Source organism: Leptinotarsa decemlineata, unplaced genomic scaffold, assembly GCF_025532065.1.
Source record: "Leptinotarsa decemlineata unplaced genomic scaffold, Ldec_3_MD MMD2_tig00001393_RagTag_RagTag, whole genome shotgun sequence".
NCBI classification, from domain to species: domain Eukaryota; kingdom Metazoa; phylum Arthropoda; class Insecta; order Coleoptera; family Chrysomelidae; genus Leptinotarsa; species Leptinotarsa decemlineata.
In genome coordinates this window covers 7,719,900-7,739,365 of record NW_027412562.1, presented here as the reverse complement: position 1 = coordinate 7,739,365, position 19,466 = coordinate 7,719,900, and the positions used below count along the sequence as shown (strand labels likewise).

General features: G+C 32.8%; 1 protein-coding gene across 2 annotated transcripts in view; it reads left to right on the top strand.

Annotated features, from left to right (window-relative positions):
- Positions 1–869: 869 nt before the first annotated feature.
- The window catches only part of LOC111514014 (synaptic vesicle membrane protein VAT-1 homolog), a 34,291-nt gene continuing 15,694 nt past the window's right edge, over positions 870–19,466 (top strand). The window contains exons 1-3 of one of the 2 annotated variants that reach the window (XR_012465569.1): positions 870–1,097; positions 1,153–1,344; positions 4,085–4,295. Coding sequence is in view for 1 of the 2 variants with exons in the window: in XM_074175939.1 (XP_074032040.1) it covers positions 1,029–1,097; positions 1,153–1,344; positions 4,085–4,295 (472 nt within the window). In the remaining variant the exon portion in view is untranslated. The remainder of the gene's footprint in view (positions 1,098–1,152; positions 1,345–4,084; positions 4,296–19,466) is intronic. The other variant, XM_074175939.1, reaches the window with a different exon arrangement.

Sequence of the window (19,466 nt, the reverse complement as noted above, 5' to 3'; positions counted from 1 at the left end):
GACTGTGGAGTGTTACTTCCATCGAACTTCACAGTGCAGATATAGGGAGTCCTGCAGGTATCGACACACGCCAAGAATGACATTTCGGGACGAAACGTCTTTAAGAAGGGGGCAATGTAACGCATCTGAAGCCAGCCCTGACCGATATCTCAGCCAGCATATAAGCACATGACTCATCGCGAAAGGAATGAACTCGACAAGTCGCCGCGAAAAGTTTAGGCGACTACTGAAACAAATAGAGAAATCTAGCACGGTCGTTACCGATTTATAAGGCTCACTTCTCGTCCCGAGATGGCAGTCTGTATTCAGAAAGCGAATCGTGCGTTTAAATAAAGAATTCGAACAGTGAAGACAAATTAAGCGTTAGTTGCTAAGTGTTGAAAATAAATTAGTTGTGATAGTGAAATATTGTTAAAAAAAATTTGTTCAAGACAGGTAATTCTTTAATTCGTTACAGTAAGTATCTAATTCGTAAACACTTTCAAACTATACAGTTCAGAGCCAAATCTCGAAAGTTTTTGACAAAACAAAAAAGAATCGGTTTAAACACGAGGGTATCTAGGCATGATTAAGATTAACTTGGTTTGGTTGTTTGGTATCAACCAAGATGCAAAAAATATCCCTGTTGTGATAGCTTCGACCACTTCGCCGTGTAAAATATTTTGTCAAAAACTCTCGACCTCTCATTCACAGAGACGCTCAAAAATGACACTGCTTGACAATATCAAATTAGCACTACAGTTTTCAATGTTACTCACATTTGAAAATAAATTTATATTAGGTGAAACCTTTGTCACATTATGCTCCATGAATCAAAGAGAGACTGATTTTGATTCTAGCACCATCTATCAACATGTGTACAAAGTTGAGTCAATCTCAATTCGGGAGTTTTTGACAAAACAAAATCGAATCGTGGTTTTTAATGCATCTTTGTATTGTATTCCTTGTACAATACCGACCACTTGTAAAGTAGTTTTTCTTGGTAGCTGCCAGCTTTCTACTGGAATTCCTCAATTTTAGGACTGAAAATGTATTGTTACCACCAACACTGCAAATCTGTAGTTGTAAGAGAATTTGGAGGGTATGAATCTCTGATGGTGAGTTACTCTATTAATTTATAACTAAACCTTTTTTGATATTTATTTATTGCAGGTTGAAGATTTAATACTACCAAGTTTGGATGGTAAGATTGAAGTGCTAGTTAAATATGGTGGTTTGAATTTTGCTGATCTTTACACCAGACAGGGTTTGATGGTGGATAAGCCCCTTCCATTTATACTGGGTATGGAATGTACAGGAATAATAACAGCTATTGGACCAAACTTAAGAAACACAGACTTCAAAGTAATTTACAGAACAATTACCTGCATGGTTCCAACAGTAGCATATTTTACTGAGAAGTAAAGCTTTTTATAAGACTGATATTATGATTGAACGTGGATTCACACACTGCTATTATAAATTTAGGGCATGTGCATGAATGTTCTCATTGAAAATCAGTATACTTTCCACTTAAGATAGGTGCATAATTCAAACTGGAATGAAAGTTAATTGTTTTTTATTTATTACATCCATATATCTAAATGAAAAAGATATTTTAAAATTATTCTTTATATTTCTTTACTTTACTATTTGTTTGAAAATTACAACTTTTAATCTCGAAATTTCAACTTCAATCCTGAAATTCTGACACTAATTGTTTTTTTATTATAGAAGCGTTTTCATTTTCTATCTCTTAAAGACAAAAGAACTTATTATTCTTACATTTTCATATACAAATTGGTAAACGATCTTGTTGACTCACCGAAACTACTGCCTCAAGTAGAGTTTCATGTGCCAAGAACGAGTGGTAGAACCATAGTATATACAATGGTAGAACTGAACAGTGTGTTCACCTACCAACACCAAGAACCAATATGTTATACAAATTTTCCTTATTTGCAATGTGCTATAATTAATTTCTCTAAAAAAAAATCTCCAATAATAAAAAATATGCTCAATATATTACCAAATTTACTCAAATGTACCTTAAATAATAGTACTATTGTATACTATTTTCTAAGTAATTTTGAAATATTTACAGAATTTCATAATACCCCCAAGATAATAGATCATTCATTGATTTCAGTAAATATCAGTAACTTACGGAGTAACCATAAAATTGAGGTAGTTGAACCATTTAGAAATTTTGGTCCAACCAACATTGATAAAATTAACTTAGATTTAATCTCTTGTAATTTTTTGCCAGATAGAATAAACATCGAAAAAGTAACTTTCAGACACAAACTGAAAGAAAAAGCCCTCTCAAAACAGCTATTTTCATATAAACATTGAATTACACAAAAGAAAAATACTTTTGAAACAAATACTTTTATGTGAACGCTATACGAAAAACTGTTTTCTCTATCCCTTTGTATTCTAGCAGTGAGGATGACAGTATTCCATGTGAGTAAAATTTTACTTCTTTCATTAATTATATTGATAGATAGATAGATATATTTATTTGATCATGTTATGTATAAAATACATTTATGACAAGTCTATAAAATAAAATAAACAGTAAAAATTTATAACAAGTTTACACGGTATATTAACAACTTTTTTAAAACAAAACATATTCATATTTTCAATATTGGCAGGAAGTGCATTATACAATTTAAAATCGTAGGAGTTTTTTTGTGATTTCATCAGCCTGAAACGTTGAGGTCTAATAAAATTGCTGTTACGTGTACCATGATCGTGTAAACTGCATTGCTTGGGAAACAAGGGGCTCTTTTGTGAATATCTAATAGGCTTGAGTTAACATACAAAGAAGGCACCGACATAATTTCATGAGTGATGAATGATTCACGGCAAGATTCCCTAAAACCGATTAGGCATCACTAGAATTTCCTCAAAGTAGAATACCGTAAGAAACGGGAGACTGTATGAGCGAGCAAAATACTATTTTCAGCGTAGTGAAATTTGTTATTGGTTTTAGCTGTCTAAGTAAAAATAAGGCACTCGATAGCTTACTTTTCAAACTTGAAATGTGGCTTGACCAATTTAGCCTATTGTCCAGAGTAAAACCCTATAATTTGACACACTATTGTTGAATAGAACTAGCCGATATTTGATGAAAATACATATTTAAAAACTAATTAAACATACAGTTTATTATATGATTTTCACTATAGTGAAAATTATACAATAAACTATTAATTATTTTGTTAATTATATTGTGTAAAAATCCTGTGAATGATATCTGATTCGATTCTATTAATATTATTATTATTTTCATATTTTTTCGCCTTTGAAACCTTTCCTGGACTTCCACAAATAACTAAAAACCAAAATAAAATATATTGGTCCAGCTGTTCTCAAGTTTTAGAGAGACTAACAAACAGCAATTCATTTTTATATATTAGACAAGTAAATGAATATGGGTAGAGGTCCTTCTCAGAAGCTTTAAATTTTTTTTGTGAGTTCTGCAGATGTATTTTCATTTAATGAAACACAAATCTTATAATTAATGAGACATAATTATGAAATTATATGAATAAATTTTATGATATTCAATGATGCCTGTGGATAAGAATGAGCTCTTATTTTATGTTTGCTTGGTGAAAAATTTAGAATATATGATTTCAGGAAGTAAAATTCATACTCATTTTTTTTAATATTTTGTATCACTAATTCAATGTGATTTAATGATACATATTCAGAACAAGCAACAAGAAGGAGAAAAGGGGCAACATTCACTAAAAGTTATACATATGAAAAATGAACATTCTGCCAATAACTACGTATTAATTTGACAAATAAAAAGGAGGAAACAATTATCCTACTGATTAAAACTTATAAGTATGAGCGCAGAGATATTTCTCGATATTATGTTCTTTAATTTGTTTTTGGAAGCAAATATTTTTTCTTTGAAAGATTTATTGAAAATTCTATGTCTACTGTCGCAAATACCTTTCTAGTAGAAAAAGTCCTCTCTCTCCAGTCAATTCTTCTAGATCCTGTTCTGTAAACAATTAGGACACTATTGATATTCATCAAACAATTGAATGCAATTTTTCAATATACCTGTTTCTTTTTTTAGGTGGGGCAAGCAGTAGTTTGCTATGATCACAATGGAGGCATGTTCAGAACCAAAGTACGTGTTGAACCAACCAAATGTTTTCCGCTACCAGATTTTATTAACTTTAAAATAGGGGCAGCTGTATTCGTCAATTATATCACTGCCTATTTTTCGTTGATCAGTCAGGGAAATCTCAAAGAGGGAGAGACAGTTCTGATTTTATCCTGCACAGGTAGAATTTGTTGTATATTGTAGTATTTGTACAGCTTAAGGAGTAGGCATAGAGTAACTTCCCGGAGAGTGTGTCGATAGATATTTTGAATAGTATAAATAGCGTGTTGAACGACACTAGATTATTGTGGTCTCCAAAATCGTAAACCTGATGGGTGTTATTTTAATCAAATTTTGATGGCTCGCTTAATCTGACCGATATACTCGTAATAGTTCTCATATCTTATTTCATGTACCACGACTTTTCATTCCCAATATTTCGTTTTTAGGGTTACCTAACATTTGTTGAAGTGAGCCAGAAGTTTTGGAGGCTACTTTCATGTTCAATTTTTTAAACATACAATATAATCCGTTAGTGTAACTTGGTTCATTTGGAAGAACATTCATGAATGGTAACTCCTCGCTATTTTCGATTTTATATGTAAACTTGATATTTGAGGATATGTTAACAATTGAAACAAAGCAGATAGTCGTTGATTCACAAATGGATCAAAAACACCTTCCGGTTCTGGTGCAAGTATTTTCAGTCGCAGACCCAGGACAGAGATATCAACCTGCTTAGGAACCTATGCGACTGTATTTCAAGCGGAAATTCACACTATGCAATTGTGTGCGGAGAGATTGGAAGAATTCAACCTCATACATACAAGATGGCGACATGTACAGAAACACTATCCTTTAAATGTTGTAAAAACAAACCTTTCATTCATTATATTTGCGTAAATTGCAATAGTGTGTTTCATAAAAGTTGTCTTTCAAGGTATAGAAAATTAAAAAGGTTAAGAGAAAATAAAATAATGTGTTGTTCTGAACAAACCATTGACGAATCCACCCATGATATGGAGATTAGTAGTTTGGAGAAAACGTTATTAGAACTCTGTGAAGAGAGTGAAATGAAGAATAAGCACATCAAGGAACTGAAAAAACAACATGAAATATTCGTCGAGGACGCCACAAGAAATGAAATGGAAATGAACGAGCTGATACAACAGCAAGAAAATTTAATATCTGAACTAAAACTGCAGATCCAAAAACTGAAAATCAAACAAACAAAAAAAGTTGATACCCAAACAGAGACCTGCACGCAAAAAAGAGATAAGGGAACTTCTACTGACTCATCTCTAACAAAATCCAGTGGCGTATCTAAAATAAATAACGAGAGCTGTAAGGTCTATGAAAAAAAAATAGATAGGGGAACATCAATGGATGCATCTTTATGTGAATCACGGAACCTAGTTAGTATAAACAACAATAAAGATGACCAAAGTGACTACTATGATAACCAAAGAATTGAAGAGCTTACCAAATACGAACATATTAAAAATCTAGAAGGAATGAAAGCAGCTGAAATAGATTTGAAAAAAAAATTCCTTTTTGTAGCAGGAAATTACGGACAAGACATGGCAGGTTTCCTGAGAAGACAGTTAAATAACAGATATAGTGTCCAATCATTTCTGAAGACGAATTGTATGAACAGTGAACTTATAACAACAGCAATAAATATCAGTAAGGATTTCACTAAAGCTGATGTAATCATCTGGCCAAATAATACACATGAATTTCCAATAAGGCACCTCTCTTCAATATTATCCAACACCAATCTAATAATCATAACACAGCCTTACAGATATGATATTAAATACATTAACAGCACAATATACAATAGTAATCTATCTCTCATGAAAGAAGTACTGTATAACAACTTGACCTCAACTGTAGTAGAGTGTAATAATGTACTTCAAAAGATGAATTATCACAGAGACAAAAAAATATAAAAAGAACTGGGAAATGGTATATCTGTAAATTTATCTTAAGTTTTCTTGTCCAAAAAAATACAGAAACAAAGCAAAGGAATATAACAAATGTACCCATAAACTTAGGAACGGGCGAGATGGAATTACTAGATAATGAGACTCAAGAATATGGGGAACACTCACTTGCTGCAGAACTAAAGGAAGCTGAATCAGGAAAACAACACACAGAAGATCATTTTTTATATCCTCTAGTGAGCGAATAACACCTGAACTGTGCATAGAAAGAATTAGAACATCAAATGCAGAAATTGACAAAATAATAAATCCACCGCAGAATAATGAAAACTTTCTCGGTTCTATCACCACAAAGGTTTTTACTTTAGCTCATCAAAATATGCAAGGAATCAGTAACAAATTGCTGGAATTGGAAATTTTTTTAGAAGAAAACAAGTGCGACATATTTTGTGTGTCTGAGCATTGGGCTCGTGACAATCAGGTTTCATCTCTTAGATTAGATGGTTTTAAAAATGCTAATTTTTTTTGTAGAACAAAATCATTGCATGGAGGAGTAGGCATTTATGTTAGAAATAATATAAATTTCGAAACAGTGAAAACCAAATCTGTTGAAATAGATTTTGAAGTTACAGCAATTATATGTAATTTAGGTGTATTGAACAATTGTAAGTTGAATACTTTAGTAATAGTAGTTTATAGGAGTCCAAATGGGATCTTTGACATTTTTCTAAATAATCTTGAGGAAACGATTAAAAACTTAATAGAAAAATATAAGAATCCTAATCTCATACTGTGTGGAGATTTCAATATAAATTTTATAGATGAATCCAAAAACCTCAGCTCCTTAAGAGATCTTCTTAGTTCATATAAAATCTCATCAACCATCAAGACCCCAACAAGAGCAAGTAATTGTCTGGATAATATTTGCACGAATATTGACATAGGTTTATATAATAGCAAGGTGGTTGATAATTACCTCAGTGATCATCAAAATGCCCAACTAATTCATATTGACATTAATTCTGATGAAGCCATTCAAACAACACCCCTGCACCAATTTAGAGGTCTTAATAACCAGAACAATATTGAGTACTTTTTATCATTATTACATAATGAAGATTGGGAGGATATGTATCACTGTACAGGAAACGCAAATGAAAAATTTGAGGTCTTCTTTCAAACTTTTAAACACCTTTTTGATATTGCTTTTCCTCTGAAAACTGCGAAACTAAAACATAGATTAACTCAAAAAAAACCATGGCTAACAAAAGGTTTACTAATTTCCGGCAAAAATTTGAAGAATATATATGCCCTAACTCTAACAGGAAATGAAAATTTCAAAGCCTATTATAAAAAATATAAGAAACTATACAAACATCTGTTAAATGTAGCAAAAAAAAAAGTATAATAATAGCCTGATTGCCAACTCTAAAAATAAAGCCAAAACTGCTTGGAATATAATAGGAACAAATAAAAATTCAAAGATAAGATCGAATGCCATTCAATTGAATATAGATAACAATATTGTTCAGGACACCCAGATAATAACAAATCATTTTGCTGAGTATTTTAATAGTATTCCAAAAATACTTTCAAACAATATAAAAGAACCATTATATGAACTCACACTTAAAGATTTCAATCCTTTTACTTTTTCCTTCAAACCTGCTCTAGAAACATACTTAACACGTATAATACTGGTAATGATGATATTAGCTCTAGTCTGTTGAAAAAGTGTTCAACATATATTGTTAAACCATTAACTTGTGTGATTAACAGCTCTTTGGAGGAAAGAATCTACCCTGAAATTCTGAAAGTCGGTAAAGTAAAACCCATACATAAAACAGGTGATAAAACTCAGGTTGAAAATTTCAGGCCCATCACTGTTCCCAGTGTGTTTGCAAAAGTTTATGAAAAGTGTGTGGCATACATGGTAATTTCTTTTTTTGATCTTTATAAACTCTTTAATGCAAATCAATTTGGCTTTAGAAGAGGGCGGTCAACAACGCATGCCATAATAACATTTCTTAATGAACTATATAATAATCTAGATGAAGGAAAGAGAACCCTGGGTGTTTTCTTGGATCTTAGTAAGACATTTGATTTGGTTTAACCCATAAAATCCTACTAGATAAATTAGAAAAGTATGGATTTAGGGGCATTCCATATAAATGGTTTGAAAGTTACCTGGGCAATAGAACACAATATGTTGAGATAGACAAGTTTAAGTCTATTCACCGTAATTATACCATGGGAGTGCCACAAGGTTCTATTCTGGGACCATTGCTTTATATAATATATGTCAATAATTTTGCAGGTGATGTTGTAATGTATGCAGATGATACAACCTTACTGGTAAATGGACCAAACATCTCCGCTACAGTTGACTCTGCTCATATATAAATATTGAAAGCACAGGATTGGTTCTCCAAAAATAAATTAGTTTGCAATGATAAAAAAACCTCTTTTGTAAGATTTAGTTATGCACCAAAAGGGTATGATCACAGCTTACTTTTAAAAGCATCAAATGGTTCGTTAAAACAAGTAACATCAGTTAAATTCTTGGGACTTAACCTTTCAGAAGATTGTAAGTGAAATCATCACATTCATGAAATGTGCAAAAAAATATCACCAATGTGCTATTGCCTGTATCAACTTAATAAAATTGTGGACAAATCTGTATTACTTATGTTTTATCATGCACATGTTCACTCTTTAATCTCATATAGCATATCAGCTTGGGGTTTATATAGTGAAGCGCAAAGGGTGTTTATTTTACGAAAGAGAGCTGTAAAGAACTATTCAAAATCCTAAAAATTTTAACCTTACCTTGCATTTATATTTACCAGATACTGGTGTTTGTAAAATCAGACAGACAATTGTTTGCTCCATTGAATAGAAACAAATACAGTACAAGAAATTCAACTTTATTGGAAATACCAATTCACAGACTGGCCAGGTCCGAATCAAGTCCTTTTTATATGGGTATCAAATTATTTAATAAATTGTCAACTCATGTTAGAGAAATGTCGCTGAGAGAATTCAAACATTATGTGAAACAACTTTTAATTGACAAAGCCTATTACTCTGTTGATGAGTATTTGAAAGATCCTATGTAATGTATAATTGGTTAATGCCTTCATGGGTTGATTAGAATGCCAACACAATTACCAAATGTGGCTCAGTTCATAATTATATTTAATTTTGATGTACCTACGATTTCAATCATATAATCGACTGTTTCAATCAACGGGGTTTTCTATCTATATATTTAGATTTTATTTTATTTTATCTATCATATTTATTTTTTATTGTTATTATTGACTTGTTCTATGTCATCATGTTATGATCGTTATGAACGAATAAATATTATTATTATTATTATTACACAAGTCAATATTCTACTGTATTCTAGTGTAATACACAGTGACGTCAATGTTATTGTTTAATATCTCGTAACTAAATCCGTGAAAATTTCAATAATCAAAGAAGGAACTATAAATAATTGCCTATACACATAACAAGTGTTAGGAATGCCAGTAACGATGAAAACACTTATAACACCACCTACTTTATAATATTTATTAGTCTATCCAACAACAACGTCAGTTTCAGACTGACTCACTTAAACATATTTTCCACACGAAGGAATTTATCATCCTCTTATGTAAACCTATCAGGTCACCTTCAGGGCTCTCCCATACAGTACTCCCAACAAGATAATGTCCAGGGCTGTACAAAGCACTGATCCTAACGCACTCCCTAACACAAGGGAACCTATTTCTCCAAAGTGGAGTGTATTATAAGCACTATATAACACAAGCACTTGAGAGGTCTGTGCAGGTAGATGCTATCTACACTGATTTCTCAAAAGCTTTTGATAGGGTCAGCACTTGAGAGGTCTGTGCAGGTAGATGCTATCTACACTGATTTCTCAAAAGCTTTTGATAGGGTCAGCCATAACTTATTGATAAAAAAATTATCTGCCATTGGTTTCTCCGGTAACATTCTAGATTGGATAAGCAGCTATCTAATTGGACGCTCTCAATCAGTTAGAGTGAATAGTACAGTTTCAGAGCCTCTTTTTGTAAAATCAGGTGTACCACAGGGATCAAATTGTGGCCCTTTGTTGTTTTGCCTTTTTATCAATGACATTAGCTCAAATATCACTAATTCAAAAATCTTGGTATTTGCCGATGACCTGAAAATTTTCAAGGTTGTAGAAAGTGTCCACTGGACAAAAAAAAGCTATTTTTTTACACCATATCACTCAACCAACTATGGTTATCATTCTCCTTTATCTGAAATGTTGAGACTGGGAAATAACTACTGCGATAAAGTCAATTTTTTCTGTGATAATCAAAATACTTTTAAAAAACAAGTCTGTCGCTCATTAGTCATATAAATGTATTTTATTAGTTAATACTGTCATTGTTTTTATTGTCTTTTGTTACACACATAAAGGTATTTATAATAATTAGTATAGTATTGTATAAGCTTTTATTGTTACACAATTTATTGTAAACAAATATTGGGGTTCACCCGTAAATAAATAAATTGTTATTTTTGAATTTCCTGCAAAAATGTACACAAAGGGTGAAAAGTGAGGTTAGGTACAATGGATAACAAGTGGTCCAAATGTTCAGAATTAATTGCAGAGAAAAAGTTTATACTCTGTGATAGGTGCTTGATGACCTTTCACCAAAGTGAAAAATGCCTTGGTCTTGGTGCTTCTGAACTGAGAGCTGTGAACGTCCGTAACAGATCGCTGATTTTTTTCTGTGCGGAATTTCGAAAGGCTTTCAAGAGTGTGCCCAAATTAGTAGTGGATATGAAGGTGATGAAGGAAGAACTGGCTGAAACGAAAATAGAGTTGAAGAAGGTGACTAGTGAATTGCAAATGATGAATAATCGAATAATTGATCTTGAGGCGAACAAAATCACTGCCGCAAATCCGATACATATGGAGGAGTTTTTAGCAGAAGTAGAGGAGAGAAAGTATCGAGCAATGAATGTTATAATAGCAAATATTAAGGAATCGTCCAAAACCAACCATATAGAAAGATTAAATGAGGAGAAAGAAACTGTAATGAATATTCTCAAAAATGTTAGTCTAATTGACACCAACGTAAGACTACAAAGAATCGGCAAGTTCTCAAAAGATAAATGTAGACTTCTGAATTTAACATTCAAAAACCCAGCCGATGCAAAGGGAACACTCATGATTAATAAAACACTGCACACAGTAAAGATATTGGGGGATCAAGCGGTGAAACAAAGGGAATATTATAAAGTAGTGAAAAAAAGACTTCAAGAAATTATTGAAACACGAGACAACTCGAAAACTATCAAGTACATTAACTCTATCCCTACAATAGTAGAACGACACAATGGAAGTGATGAAAAAAACCTGTGATTCCTAATGTACAATTTAACCAGCATATTGTATATGTAAATGTGGGAAGTTTAGTAGCTCATAAGACTGATATTATTCTGAATATTGTGAGTTATAATCCAGCACTGATAGTTTTAAGTGAAGCGAGAACAACTCCAGATGTTAGCAATGCTGAAATATATATATAGATAACTATAATGTAATTCGATGTGATAGTAGCAGCAGGCATACTGGAGGGGTTGTCATATATATAAGGGATAACATAGAATACAAGGTAAAAAAATCTTTGGTCAGTGAACCTAACTACTGGATTCAGTTTGTTGAAATTAAAATCAATGGAAAGAAATGATTAATAGGATGTATTTATCATTCACCTAATGAAAGCCATTCTGGGTTTCTGGACAGTTTGGAAAATATTCTTGAAAATTATTTCTATAATAAAAAGTGTACTCTGATTGGAGATTTCAATATTGATTAAAAAAAGACAGTTTTTATAGTAAAAAAGTCATAAATATATTCAACTCATTTGGAATTGATCAACTTGTTACTGATTACACCCGAGTGACAAATAACAGCAAAACTCTTATTGATTATATAAAAAAAAATCTGTTTGAAATGTAATGAATCAAATATACGAACTGCTATTGTACATGATGTAAAAAAATATCTGATCATTCTATAGTATCAGTTAACATTTTAGACTGTAGGAAAGAAATTTCAAACAAATTAATTCGTGTAAGAAATTTAAATGAAAGTATATATAAAGAAATCAATTTAGAACTTCTCTCTGTTAATTGGAACTTGAATACAACCAATGTGAATGAAATATTGGATGAAATAACAACAAAAGTTACTGTAATTGTGAACAAAATAGTACCTGAAAAGCAAATACAAATTAAGTCAAATCAATTACCATTCTATGACAGTGAACTGAAAACGTTATCAAAAGAAAAAGATATAGCTTATAAAAATTTCAAAAATTATGTGGAAATGTCTAAAACAACTAGTCAAACCAGTGAAATCACGTAATATAAAGGGAATTATGTTTGAAAATAGTAATGGTAAAAAAATATGTGATAATCAAATAGAGATTATCCATAATTTCAATGAATATTTTGTAAACAGTGTAATTGAGATAGAAAATAGTATATATTGTGAGAAATGGACACCGAATAACTATGAACCCATAAACAGTAGGTTGAGTCAATTCAAAAAAATAAACATGATAACTTTACGTGAGATAGTTTTTTCTCTTGATAAAGTAAATAAAAGTGAAATTATAAATAGTAAATTCTTAAAACAAACTTTCGATGTGCCTGGGCATATAATATTGAACTTTATAAATACTTCCTTGTGCACGGGACTGTTTCCAAACCAGTACAAAGTTAGTACAGTGACTCCAATTCCGAAAATAAATAATACAAGTGATGCAAGTAATTTTCTTCCAATAAACAGTCTTCCAACGCTAGAAAAAGTACTGGAACTGGCAGTATATGAACAACTAGTTACATACTTTAATGAAAATAATTTATTCATCGAAAATCAATCTGGTTTTCATAAGAATCACTCATGCGAAACAGCATTACAACTAACAGTCACAGAGTGGACCAAAAGTATTGATAAGAAAGAATATATTGTTGCTATATTTCTAGATTTCAAGCTTGCCTTTGAAACAATTAATAGGAAAACTTTAAACTGGTTAGATAGTTATCTTGAGCAAAGAAGTCAAAGGACTAAAATTTGTGATGTATTGTCTGATCAAATTATAAATGACATAGGTGTTCCACAAGGTAGTGTTTTGGGACCACTGCTATTCATTATTTATATAAATGATATCAACTATGTACCTGGTTCACACCATATTAATTTATTTGCTGATGATACCCTTGTATATACGGAAAACTGTGATTTAAAAGAAGCTGTACAAAATATCAATATATCTTTAAAGAACATTGAATTATATCTACAAGTGAATAAACTCAAATTGAATATCAATAAATCTAAGGCAATGATTGTTACAACAAATTCGAATCAAAGAAAGATTGATACTTACGACGTTAATATCAGCATATTCAATAATCAACTCACAATTGTAAATGAAATTAATTACCTAGGATTCATTATAGATCATCAATTAAATTTGAATAAGCATGCCGAATATACCATTAGAAAGATATGTAAGAAAATGTATTTTTTCTGTAGAATTTCAAAATCTTCATCAACCTCTGCTAGACTAACATGTTACAACTGCATAATAATGCCACACTTTGGCTACTGTGCCACACTGATGTATCTATTCAACCAAAATCAAATGGGACAGTTGCAGAAACTACAAAATCGAGGTATGAGAATCATTTTGAGATGCAACCAGTATACCCCTATTGAATCTTTGTTGAATACTTTACAATGGCAGCCAGTACATAAAAGACTATTATTTGAGCATGATTTTTATTTTCAAAATTACGAGTGGGATACAACCAGCCTATCTTTGCAGATATTTAGTTCGAAATAGTGACATTCATTCATATAACACAAGAACATGTAATACATTTTATAGATCCTGAACAAACTGTAAGAGTGGAATAAATTCATTCTACCAAATAAACCCAGCTTTTAAAGGTTTAGATAGTTTCAATAAGTTACCGGATGAAATAAAACATGTAAATTTCTTAAAAGTATTGAAAAAGTTATTATTAGAATATATCAAATTGTAATACATGACGCACTGTAAAATTATATATGTATATAAATTATTCATATATGCATAACTATATATTGTATATTAGGATTCCTAAAATAAAGTCTACTACTACAACTACTACTAATAAAAATATTCTCGGAAAGTCAAGCGGCGTTGAAAGCTCTTTTATTCTACTGAGCAACGTCTAAATTGGTGGCACATTGCCAAAAACGATTCTCCTCGATAGGAAGACTTAACAGATTATGTCTGGTCTAGGTTCCTGGCCATACTGGCCTGGAAGGCAATTAGGCTGCTGACTTCCTTGCAAAGGAGGGTGCTGCAAGCAGCTTCATGAGACCAGAACCTGTCATTGGCATCGCTTTAGGCTTTGCCAAACAAAGATTGAATACCTGGATAGCAAAAAACTGTATGGACTTCTGGCAGAATCTCCCAGGAATGGCTCACTCCAAGGCGTGTATTCACCGTTCGAAGCTTGATAATAAACAGTTGTTGGACTACAGTAGGAATGAACTACGAAGTCTAACAGGCCTGCATATGCAGAGCACATACTTTGTGCCTGCCCCGCTGGGGACCGAATCAGGTTTTTAGAGTTCGTCAGAGCCATACTCTTATTATCTGACCTGAAAGCCACTCACTATACAAACTAATCGGCTTCGTTAGGAAGCTGGGTTTATTTGGCCGAGTGTGAATAGGTGAGCCACAATAAACCCTTGCGGGTGGACAGTCGAATAAACCCACTAACTTTGGACCTAACCTAACCGCTACCTTTTATTTCTTTGTTTCAAAAATACATACATATTGGATCCAAGTCCATGGAAAGTAATCTACCTCCTGTTTTGCTTCCAATTCAAATTTGCTCATGATACATATCAGCTATAAAAGAGGACAACGAGTTTCCCATTTGTCATGCCTTCATGCTGTATGTAGAAACAGTTGTTGAACTGTAAGCAATTCTGTTCCATGTTGATTTTTTTAAGACAGCATGAAGGCACGGCAATGGGAAACCCGCTGTCCCCCTATATAGCTGATCTGTTTCATGAGCAAATTTGAATTGGAAGCAAAAGAGGAGTTGAATTACTTTCCATGGACTTGGATCCAATATGTTAATGATGTATTTGCTATTTTTGACAAAAAGAAATCTCACTTTGTTTCAACTCTTAATTGCAGTTCCCTGAATATTAGGTTTACATATAAATTTGAAAACAATGTGGAGTTAACATTCTTGGATATCGATCAGGCTAAGCGAGCCATCAAAACTCGTTTCAAAGAACACGCAGTACATATTCGATTTCGAAGACCAGGAAAATCTAGTGTCTCTCAACACGCCTTGTAAAACGGCCATAGAATGAATGGATACTTTTGAAAGTATAGACATAGCTAAGTGTGGCATGGGAACTATGAATAGTCACAAAGGTTCCATTTCAAACAGCCCACTTTTCACATTTTTATGAATAAATCTGATAAAATTTGCGGGAACTTTTACGAAAATGTTTTGCGAATATCTACTTGAAATCATTGATGTGTATTTGAAAGTGAAAGCTTACTCTGTTAGACATGAATAGAGATCACGTTGGGTTAGGTTAGGTTAGGTCCAAAGTTATTGGGTTTATTCGACCTCCACCGCATCCCGCAAGGGTTCATTGTGGCTCTCACCTATTCACACTCTACCAAATAAACCCAGCTTCTAAAGGCCTGGATAGGCGCTCCGTCATACAAATCAACTTGCTTGCGCAAACTTGAAATACACGATTTATCGCGGCGTTAGTGCTGATAAGTCGGTAGACTTATTGAATTTGCACAGACAATTGTTTGGCTTCAATGAAATCAAACCTGCCAGATGTTTTCTTGCGAGTACAGACTTGTCTTAACGGTAGTTGCAATGTGTGGCGTTTCGTGCGACGTATTAAGTCCGTCTTCTTGTGCTAGAGAGTATCCTGGTGCAGGGCGCACATAATATATGTTAAAATTAAGAAGATTATATAGTTATTCAGTTTATTAATTAGTGAGTTCAAGTATGTCGGACCTAGGGCTTATGTCGAGAGACTTCCTCACAGACTTCATTAATTTATATAGAGAAAATCCATGTCTCTGGAAGGTAAAATCCAAAGAATACTCGGACAAACACAAAAAAAATGCGGCATATGAGATACTCATACAAAAATTAAAAGAAGTAGATCCCGCTGCCAATAAAGATGCCGTAATAAAAAGAATCAATTTGTTGCGTACTTGTTTCCGGAAAGAGTCAAAGAAAACTAGAAGTGCGCAGTCGGGTATGGGCGCAGAAGACTTGTATAAGCCAAATCTCTGGTATTTTAATTTATTGATATTTTTGACTGACCAGGAGACACCGCGACAGGATGGGATGGATACTATAAATGAAAGTCCAGTAGTAGATGTAAGTATACATTCATTTATTTTAAATGGAAAGCAACAACTGTATAATGCTTTATCAGTGTTATTTTTTTATGTGTGATCAATGAATCATATTATTTTGCCAGTTTACTTGACCCTCGCCATTAAAATATCCCACATATAACTCTCTAACTTCATTAGCTTCTTGTCTGCTTAAAATACCAGGGTCAACTCGTAGCCCTGTATGAACTTCTGATTGTGTCCAATCTTCTTCGTCTAAGGACTCGGCGGGAGTATACGAATCAGAGCATTTTTTCGCAAATAGATATCTAAAACAACGCACGTCATCACCACTAAATCTATACTGTCTAATTTAAATTAATTTCTGTATGAAGAATTCTAAATCGGACAGCCAGTAAACCAAAAACATTCTCGATGATTCTGCGTGCCCTAGACAGACGATAGTTGAAAATTTTTCTTTCTCTTGTCAAATCTCGCGAGCCAAATGGTTTCATAAAATTCAGTGTTTTTAATTACACCTCCATCCGAAACGCGACCATTTGTGCCCATATGACAATAAATTGGGAAACTGACACTTTTCTTCAAATTCCCTACCAATTCTTCTCCATTCTTCTTCGCTGCTTGGAAACTGGAAAAAACAAGAATGAGGAATTAAAATACCTACGTCTTGTAAATATTTTTTTTAACATAAGAATAAGCAAATATACTTCAACACAGGCCTAAATAGCTATTATTTAAAGTATCAAAAAGTATAAAAGTCCGTTAAAAGCCATAATTAAAGTTTAGTTGCAGTAACAAACATAAAGAATTTGATGTAAATCTTTGAAGTATGAAATAAGTTGATGATTTGAATTATTTTTTTTAGGACGCCAGCCAATTCACCGAACATGAAGACAATTTCAACGACCATTCTTCATCCGAATCATCACTACGTCCTCTATCGGCCACCACATCAACATCAAATTCCAGAATTAGTGTCAAAAGAATTTGGATCGCAGCGATGAAGTTTTAAATATTGTAGCAAGTAAACTTCAAAATCAAGGAAAATAGGCAGCTTCCGGCCAATAACTTCTGGAATTGCCTTCTGAGATGACCATATTTTGCAAAATGATGATTAATGAAGCAATCTTCCAAGCACAAATGGGACAATTGAACCAGACATCAAAAATTGTAACCCAGATCGAAACAGATAGAACACCAACAACTACTGATATACACACTTTTCAGTATAATCAGGAGGTTAGTCGGCCAGTAACACTGAAGTTTTAAGATCGACACCAGAAGGACCCATGAAACCCTTACAACGCTTGGGGGGATTAAATTCAATATTTCATGGAATAGACACTTTTCAGTATGATCATGAAAGGGTTAGATCGCCCATTGGAACTGAAATTGCAAGATCGCTGGAAGCAACCAATGATCTCTCATAATTCCTTGGAGAATATTATTCAAAATACAACGTTGAAGATAATAATTGAATGAAATATAATTAGGTATAATACGTTATACTGTTTTTAATAAAATACTTTACCTTCAAATATTGATTTTTTAATTCTTCGTAAATAGCTCTGCATGTATCCGGTATAATTTCACCAAGTGCTTGACAAGATATTGCACATGAAAATTTCAAGTCAGCATAGCTTCTTCCTGATGCTAAAAAGCGTAGAGTCGCGCTGAGCCTCTCATGTGGTGATAATGCTTTTCCCATAACTGTATCCATCCTTTTGATTTGAGGTGTTACTATCTGGAGCAATTACATATAATTTTTTTCGTCCATACGTAAATAATTGAACCAATCCTCAGGTTCTAATCGAAGCTCATTTAGTAAATGTAGGTGTGATAATTCCTGTCGCTTAAGTAACCATTCTTTCGACCACTTGGAACGTTTTCTCTTATTTACTTTTTTCTTTTTTGCTATAATAGCAATAGCAGCCGCACACAATAATAGATCGTCAGCCATGTTGATTCTGGACGTTTAAATTGGTCAACAAAACGAACAAGACTAAATAGTTAGTGGTCAAATGAGGAATTCAGTCTTGCCGTACAATTTACGTTTGCGCAAGCAAGTTGATGTGCATGAGAGAGAGAGAGAGAGAGAGAAAGAACTTTATTGTCCAAAGAACATAATTCTTGTTAACAAAGTTTAGAAATACATTTATGTATGTACACATATATCTATATATATACACACACACACACATATACATATGTAACAGAAAGGGATCAATTCAAAATTAAATAAACACCTTAAAATAATAAAACCAAGTAAAATAATATAAAGTGCGTATACAAGTGATTGCAATGTTAGTCAAAATCTTCATTATAATATTCTTCTAAAGTATAAAAAGCTTTATTTAGCAAAAAACATTTTACAGCACTTCGAAAATTTTTATATGAAAAAGTGGAGCGAAGATATACTGGCAAATGATTGAACATTTTCCTTGCATTGTATATTATGCATTTTTTTATTAATGCGCTTTTAGGAATGGGTAGTGCTATTAAGTGGCTATTATGCCTAGTATTATAAGAGTTTGTTGAATCACTGGTAGTATAAAATTTTTTGTGCATCATACACACACTTTCAAGGATAAAAATGCATGTCAGAGTCAAGATTCTTTGATCAATAAACAGGGGTTTACAGCAATCTCTTGGTTTTGTCTTACAAATATATCTAACCGCTCTCTTTTGTAAGATAAACACAGACTGTAACAAGAACTGAGAAGCATTACCCCAGAAGCAAATTCCATATCTTAGGCGGGATTCTATTACCGCAAAATAGACTGTTCTTGCAGCTTGTAAGTTGAGTTCTCTGGTAATAACCCTTAAAACATAGCATCCCGAAGCCATCCTATTACATAGATTAGAGATGTGGATATCAAAGGATAGATTATTATCTACATGCAAACCCAAGAATTTACTTGATGAGACGGAGCT